Source organism: Tiliqua scincoides, chromosome 10 (genome assembly GCF_035046505.1).
Source record: "Tiliqua scincoides isolate rTilSci1 chromosome 10, rTilSci1.hap2, whole genome shotgun sequence".
Classification (NCBI taxonomy): domain Eukaryota; kingdom Metazoa; phylum Chordata; class Lepidosauria; order Squamata; family Scincidae; genus Tiliqua; species Tiliqua scincoides.
In genome coordinates this window covers 7,137,263-7,145,286 of record NC_089830.1, presented here as the reverse complement: position 1 = coordinate 7,145,286, position 8,024 = coordinate 7,137,263, and the positions used below count along the sequence as shown (strand labels likewise).

Here is an 8,024-nt window from a genome sequence, read left to right as displayed (position 1 = left end):
CAAAAGGGCACTGGTTTACACCAGATTCCCTGTAGTCCATCTTAAAAGCTACACCTTAACTATTGCCAGTTATTGCAGAGCTAGAGGCCTGAATGGATGTCTTCTGTATAAGCGGATCTTGAATAAAATATTTAAACCTTCTGAGACTTGCCGTGTGTGCGCACACGCGGGTGTTTCCCAGAGCTACCTCCCACCCGCACACATACCCACCTGCTGTCAGGAGGCAAGAAGACCCACCAAAATTCATTTCAACGTAAAATTTTATTGAACAAGGAATCAAAACAAAAGCTTGCGGGCAATAACTGCACCAGTTCCACAAGATGAGTTCTATTCATAGCACAGAGAAGAAAGAGGTGGAAGGAAGAGAAGCACCGCAAGAGTTATATTTTCAGGGGATCAGTTTCTTGATACAGCAACTACATTCTCCACAGCTGGCTGGAGCAAAAGCATCACCTGCAGAACCCCCCTTTTGAGCGCTACAAATTTAAAGCTGAAGAGAAACACAAGCCAACTGCCAGCAACTTACCATGGCCTTCAGAGTCGAAACTGCTTTATAAAAAGATTAATAAAAATACTGGAAAAAATTCTCATTTTTTTCATGCTACAGGTTTCTTTTTAAACCTCGTATATTCAGGTGTTCCTTAGAAAATTACGTTACCTTGAAAAGTATGTTCAGATTCACAGGTGGAGAAGAAGAGGGATGCAAGAAATCTAAAGTTAACTGACTGAGATGCTAACATCTGCTAAGAGCAATTTTGCAAGTTGGGGGTCTCTCCCCAATTTGCGCCGTGCCAACTTAAAAACCTTCCGCACAAACAATGCAGAAAAACAAAATTGACTTCTTCCAAAGAAAACACTCTGGGATCAATGCTTGTGGGGGTGGGGATAGAAGAGAGTTCCTTTTAAAACTAACACCATCACAGAATTTGGTCCCAAGAGTTTGTCTTCAGGTGTTCACATGCATGTTCTGTGTGTTCTGCATATAAGGACCACAAAGCCCTTTTTGAAATTAAACATTCTGAAAGGGGCACTGTCTCATCCATTCAGAGTCATATACATACACATGGTATTTGCGTGCATAAGCTTATAACAAAGCATTTTTTTAAAAAATCCACTAACAGAAAAGAGGAAGAAGGGGGGAAAATAGGGAGTGGAGAAGTAATTTTTTTTTTAAGACAAAAATGATTGCCAAGAGTATTGGACACAAACTGACTCCACGTTGTCCTCCAAGTGTCACTGAAAAATCAAAAGACAGAAAAACATTCAACTAGTCAATAAAAATCAATGACAGCCCAGACTGAGTGGCCACCCTGCAACGGCTTCTGCTTCAGGGCTCCTGGAACCTTCTCTCCTCTTGAGACGGCTTATTCTGCAACTGACTGAAGGACATCCTTGTCCTCTCTGTTCTCTGCTCCACTCTCGTCATCCTCAATCTCTCCCTCCTCTCCACTAAATTTATCATGGGCCCATTTGGGGCTGGTGCTCGATTTCCGGTACAGGAAACGGCCCCGGCCACGAGGGAAGATGCCCCGGCCTCTGCCTCTGCCGGCCCATTTCTCTCCACCTTCACCCTCACGGTCATCATGCTGCAAGAAAGAGAAGTTGGGCCAGTCAGTGCAGAATTCCTCAAAGTTGCCATATCTCTGCCTCCTTTCAGATTCCCCTGGTGACTGATGATTCCCACAGACCAGAGCAGGCAGTAACAGGATAATCTCCTAGAACAGCCCCATATACTGCCTGGATGAAGGGGTAAAGAACCCATACTGGTGGCTAAATCCCACACACTAACCCTTCAAGCAGAACTTTATTTTTAAAAAGTTATACTTTCCCCTAGCAGTTCTGAACATTTCATAGCCCCCTCTCCAAATCTGAGTTGCACATACCAAGTAGTACTTTTTGCTCTTTGGTGTGTACTCCGGATCCCACTCTTCTTCTCTGCTTCGCTTCTGGAAGTCAGTGCTGGCACTGCTGTTGTTGTTGTTGCTGTTGCCAGAAAAGGTGCCTCTTCCCCAGCCACGGCCCCTGGCTCGGAACTGCTGCTGACATCACCAGGAAAAGAGAAAGAAAAGATCAATACAAACGTGCTCTGGTCACAAGCTGGTTTGTTGTGTCCGGGACTGTCTTTCAGGTCTTCAGCAGCGTTTTTAAAATGTGTGCATTTGCAATTTCAACGGCCCTGTGAAGCAGGTTATTTATACCAACAGGAAACTCTGCATGAGAGGCATCAATGACTTGCTCAAAAATACATGGAAATGATGGGATAAACATAACAAGGGGCGTTTCTCAGAATGACAGGACTTCCTTCCACTGGGTACCTACCAACAGCCAACATTGAACTTCTTTCACAAGTGGTTCAAGGCCATTGCCTGGTAATGAACTACTTGAGGGCTGAGATTTTAGATTTGTTCAAATTGAGTTTTAAAACACTGTATGGGTGGGATACAAGACTTCCCCTCCCCAGTCTTGTCAGCTACCCAAAGCTTTCATGATGAAATAAGGTTGTTTATTTAAAAAAACCAATAATAAAATCCCTGTGAAATACTGTGCATTTTCACATGCTTCACTTAATTTGATTGCAACATGTGAAGAGCTTCATTATTTTAATTAGAAGATGTATGGCCTGCCTTTTAGCATCCAAGAAGGCTCCTGCCAATTAAAAAGCAGAACCCAAAACAAAGCACAATTCTTTCTCCTTCTCATCTTCCTCCTTCAGTTGTTGTTTCACCACTGCTGTGAGTTGGGGAGGGGTAAGGTCAGCTTTAAAATCAAAGCCAAATTAGATGGACAAAATGTGGCAAAAAGGATAAAAGAGCAAGGATGGGGGAGAAAGATGCATAGGAAAGCAACCCCCAGCTTTCTAGTGATGCTTGTGCACACTTAAGTTTTGCCAGAGTTAGAAACTATTTGGATTCCTCTCCCCCCCTCCTGAAAGTCTACCCCCCTCCTCATAAGAGCAAGCGCTCCCCAAAAAGGTCAACTCACAAAGGTCCCGCGAGCTCTTCCTCTCTCATTTGGGCCAGTAAACTCCTTGGTACCGAGGCGGGATTTGTCAAACCCAGGGACAGCCTCTTCCCGCTCTTCAGCCTCCTCCGGGTATTCTTCTGGTTTGTAGGAGTGGGAGGACTGTGAAGACGAAGAGCTTGACCTAGACCGCTCCCGCACACGCCGATGCTTCCTATGTTGAAGAAACACACAAGAGTCTATGGAGAGGGCATACATCTGCTGTCGTAAGTTCAGACATTACTGAACCTTACAACTCCACTGCCCGGCTGCATTCTGCGTACACACAGTAGGGAGACACATTACACCCAAGCATGCACATATATAAAGAGTAAAATGAAAGGATTTATTCTTCTTCTACATACTTCTTTTTGGACCCTTTGTGGGACCTCTCGGTTTTCTCTGCTGATCTCTCTCGTGAATGGCTTGAGGGTCTGGAGTCCACAGATTCCCTTGACTTGCCTCGCTTGTCTTTCTCCTTATGTTTTTTACGCCGTTCAATGTCAAGACGCAGGTCAACCGGATCATCTTTATATTTGCTTTCAGCCTGCAAGGAGAGGAACAGGGAGAAGACTTAACAACTGAGCCTATGAAATACATTCAGCAAGGCATGTCACATTAATGCTAACACACACTGAATAGCTACACAGGACTGTCATGCAATATATTTCGGTCTTTCTGCATTCACTACTCACCGTGCCACACAATATTATTAAACAAAACACGGAAGGAAACTCAGTGTCACAGCCAAGGGATTTTGGTACCCAACAATGGAAAAAGTGGGAATGCTAAAGATTTGCAAAATGACCTCAGAGCTAAAACCCTCTGAGCATTCTATTTTTCTGGACTACTGAAAGCACCTCCTACTTTGCAGGGAGTTCAATGAACAACAAAATTCTTCCACTATTCCACAAATTCTTCCACTGTGCCTGGCAAAGGACACAGACGCACCCACTCACTGCAGGAGAGGTTAGCTGCAATTATGGCAAGAGAAGGAAAAATGTGCAGGGTAGCTACACTCCAATATCACAGAGCCAACTGAAGAGAAAATCCTCTTCATTCTAGATTCCAGGGCAAAAAGAAATGAACAAAGAAGTTACCTGGGGAGTCCATCTTCACTTATGTGCTCCCCCCCTCCACTCATCAGTGAGTGGGTGCCTTGATGAGGGTGCTAGTTTGGTTCTTGGTTCTTCCCACATTCAAAGTTGTGCACCATAAAAACAGAACTTCATGCTGTGTTTCAACACTTACAGAAGCAGAGAGAACTGCTAAAGATTCAGAACCCATGTACAGCCAAACTGGGCTTGGCTTGGCTTCCAGAAAAAGAGGTTGGAACTTGGGGGTGTTCTGCACTGCTCTAATCATTGCCCACACCTCATATGTCTTCTCCCTGCTTCTACTGCCCAGCCACAATTCAATCCACACATCCGTCCTCTGCCTCCCTTTTCCACTATCACACCTATGTGCCAATTATGAATTCTCAAGAAAACTGAATTTGAAAAGCAAAATACATCATGGAAAATAAACATATCCAATTAGCTTATTTTGAACAATATTTACTATGACCATCAAAAGTCCACTCAGGACCAATAGTGGCCTTGAGGCTGTAGCTGAATTATATATACCCTTGGAGAGCACTTTATAGAATAAAGTGTCCCATAAATAAAAATATATATATTCCAACACCATCACACTTCAGTACTACCTCCTCTCCTTATGTAATACATTTAGGAAGAAATCTTCAAGAACAGGAAAAAGTAGATGACAATTTTATAGGTTAAAAAAAGTCTTTGGTGGGAAGTCCAGTATCTCATAGTACTCAACTCACTTTTGAATGGTTACAAATTTCTTTACTCATCTATTGGTTCACTAACAGTTGAGCCAACTCAACAGCTTTCAGTCTAGCACAAGGTGAGACTTTCCCACTTCAGTTGTGCAAAGTTTTGCCTTCACTCAGGAAAGAAAAGGGTTAGCAGCTCTCCACGACACACTTTACTTACACGAGTCTCTAGTACCTATTAGGCAAAAAGTACAGGTAGCTTTCAGTTACAGCAGATATTGGCATTTTGATATGTGAGAACATCATTGTTCTTTTGCCTTCCACAGATGAAACTTCTCTTTTGGCTCAGAAAATGAAGCCAGCCATTTGCCACCACAATGGAAAGTGATTTGTCATCAAATGCTGGTAGCAAAACTTTGACAGGTAGGAGCCATTTCCATTTTATGCAGAGCTGACTAGGAAATTCCTCTCAATCGTTTGCACCTGACTGTGTGTGCACCATCAGGTGGTGCTGAAGAGAGATACAAATCCAGCAGCCTGTCACCTTTCCAAGTGACAAGTGTGCTTAGAAGAACTGAGAACACAGGCATGATACAAAAGCAAACATTTTAGCAGCATTGCTAACAAACAAGACATGAGGGTAATGAAGGCGAACAGACAATATTTAAAACTTACGAGTCTATTTTGTTTCAGTTTTAAAAAAATAATAAAATAAGGGGCACATCAGTCCACTGTCCATATCAGCTTAAAAGACCCTCGAAGAGAGTGCTCTTAAGAATGCTCTTAATTCTCAGCAGCGTTTTTAAATAAAGTGAGCAGCAGTCAACAGAAAAACACCACATTAGCAGAAAAAAAATATTATCTGTGTGTTTGGTTCAGACATGGATTCGATTTACTTTCCTTTCTTTCTGACATGCACGTCTTTTTGAAAACATGGTTGGAAATAGCACGGGTAAGACAAGTGATTTAGTCATACTTACAAGCAGCAAAATATCACAAAAAGTCTCTTCCATCATCAAGGTCACTTGTTTCCAAAAATCCACTCTTTTTGTCTCAAGCTCAACCTCAATTGACTTTGGGGTCATTTACCATATTTCTAACCACTTCATAAAGGTTGTTGATACATTTTTTTTTAATAAAAATTAACCCTTTGTAGTTCATTTTTAGAATTATGCCCATCCTTGAAAGAAAAACACAAACTTAAGTAGAGAGCAAGTTAAACAAAAATACCACTTTAAAAAAAATAAAGTTCATGCCCGAAGCGTACACATTGTGTTTCACTACAGATCAAAGCAACAGGTCACCTTGTAGCTGGGTTCTTTGGAACTTTTGACTTCCTCTTGCGAGAATCCATGTTTTCTAAAAGAACTTGGAGAAATGTCTATCCTCCTAAAAACAAAAACGCAAAACATGAGTAAGCTGCCACTGAAAACCCACTTTCATGCCATTCAGATAACTAGCCTCTATTACACCACAGACAAACTGCAACTCTGAAATGTCTAGGGAGTGAAGTTTCGACTTTCAGCATTCAGTCTAGTCACAATCGCTATATGCTATCTCCAGGTTCAGAGGTACTATGCCTCTGAATACCAGCTGCAGGGAGTGCAACAATAGGAGATGGCGGCATTCCTTAGAGGACATCTGGTTGGCCAGAGGATGTTAGATTAGATGGAACTTTGGCCTGATCCAGCAAGGCTTTTATGGTCTTATCCTCTGCCCAGCCAAGAGATTTTTTTCTGCTGGGAAGCCTAATTTGTGACAGGTTTGTTGGAAGGATATCAAGATAAGAATGTTAACACATCTTAAAAAGTGGTTAAAGTGAACTAGACTTTTTGGTTACCTGCTTATTCAGTCTTCCACTGTACTCCAAAAGCTCACTACTACTTATCATCAGGGCTGTATATCTGCTGCATTTTCATGGGGGTGCAGTATTCAAGTACCTAAGAATCTTGGCTTTCATTTTTTTTAAAAAAGTTTCTAGACCCTACGTCTGAGAAAATGGCACTTTCAGCTGAAATCTTAAAAATCAGAAATGTGGCTGAGTTTACGTTTTTCAGTCAAGATGTCCTTGCCTTCATGATGACTAACAAATAACTAATCAACCAACTATAGCACTTTATAAAGTCTTCCTTAAATCAGGTTAGTATTGTTAGTATGGGGACATCATATTCATGTTTGGCAAGGCAAGCATGTGCATTTATGTTGCATATAGATTGCATTATCTTCAGCTGACTTAGGCTACCCTCATTCAGACAGGCTTGGCAGGGAGAGTCAGGAAGAACTTACCTTCAACAAGCAGCAGCAGCTCTCAATGAGCAACCAAAGGAAAGCAGCAAACCGGCCAGAAATTCAGATATGTCAGTAGTGTCCCCAAGACATTTAATTTTTTTCTAGTATGCCCTGTTTTGTGCCAAGCAATAACCCAAACCCAGTTCATTCCCAGATACTCTACCCCACTACCATGCTTCCACACGCAGCCGCACTTACCTGTGGATTTCAGGACTTTTGTTCTTAGCCGATTCCTGCTCTGCTCGCTTTAAGTATTTTGTAAAGCGCTCATTCAACGTCATTCCTGAAGATCCAAAGTGATGCTCTGTTGATTTGTGGTGAAGAAATATCAGTCGGTTAATATTGCATTTCTGCTTTGGAACAAATTAAATGAGTTCTGCAAGAGGGTATGCAATACATTCAAAAAGCAAACAATGGAGAAATGACAGAGGAGGACAAAGGGATCCCTCTCTGCTGGCTCAGAGATATGCAGCCTTATTGTGGATTCTGTCCTGGCAATGAAGCTTCTGTTCATTTTAAAATTAGCTCCAGGTGAGGTTGATAGAACACTAAAAGGTGCCTAAACACCGTATATGCCATTCTTCTCTCACATATCCATCCTGCTTCTAGGTCACCTATTTGTTCAAGGAAAGGCTTCCATGCTTGCTATGTAAAGCCAAAAAACCTCTGCTTAGGTATTAGTGAGCAGATGGACCTCTAAAGGCAAAAGAAAGGAATGCCATGCAATATTCTGTCCCACTTGTTGGGAGGTTTCACTTTGCTGACTGATGGTAATGTGGAATCTCCACCTAGACCAGCAGCAGACTTCTGAATACTGGGAGCTGAAGGGAGCAACAGCAACAAAAGGCTACTGACCTCACATGAGATTCCCAAGCTGGCTACTGTGGGCAACAGATGTCTGGATTTGATGAACCTTAGCTCTGATCTAGCAAAACTCTCTTTATGTTCTGGTTAC

At 42.2% G+C, this 8,024-nt stretch overlaps 1 protein-coding gene across 2 annotated transcripts in view; it reads right to left on the bottom strand.

Annotated features, from left to right (window-relative positions):
- Positions 1–371: 371 nt before the first annotated feature.
- The window catches only part of THRAP3 (thyroid hormone receptor associated protein 3), a 38,031-nt gene continuing 30,378 nt past the window's right edge, over positions 372–8,024 (bottom strand). The window contains exons 7-12 of one of the 2 annotated variants that reach the window (XM_066638482.1): positions 7,268–7,373; positions 6,085–6,169; positions 3,366–3,547; positions 2,983–3,175; positions 1,884–2,039; positions 372–1,586 (exon numbers count right to left, since the gene is read on the bottom strand). In XM_066638482.1, the coding sequence (XP_066494579.1) occupies positions 1,365–1,586; positions 1,884–2,039; positions 2,983–3,175; positions 3,366–3,547; positions 6,085–6,169; positions 7,268–7,373 (944 nt within the window). In that variant the 3' untranslated portion in view covers positions 372–1,364. The remainder of the gene's footprint in view (positions 1,587–1,883; positions 2,040–2,982; positions 3,176–3,365; positions 3,548–6,084; positions 6,170–7,267; positions 7,374–8,024) is intronic. The other variant, XM_066638483.1, reaches the window with a different exon arrangement.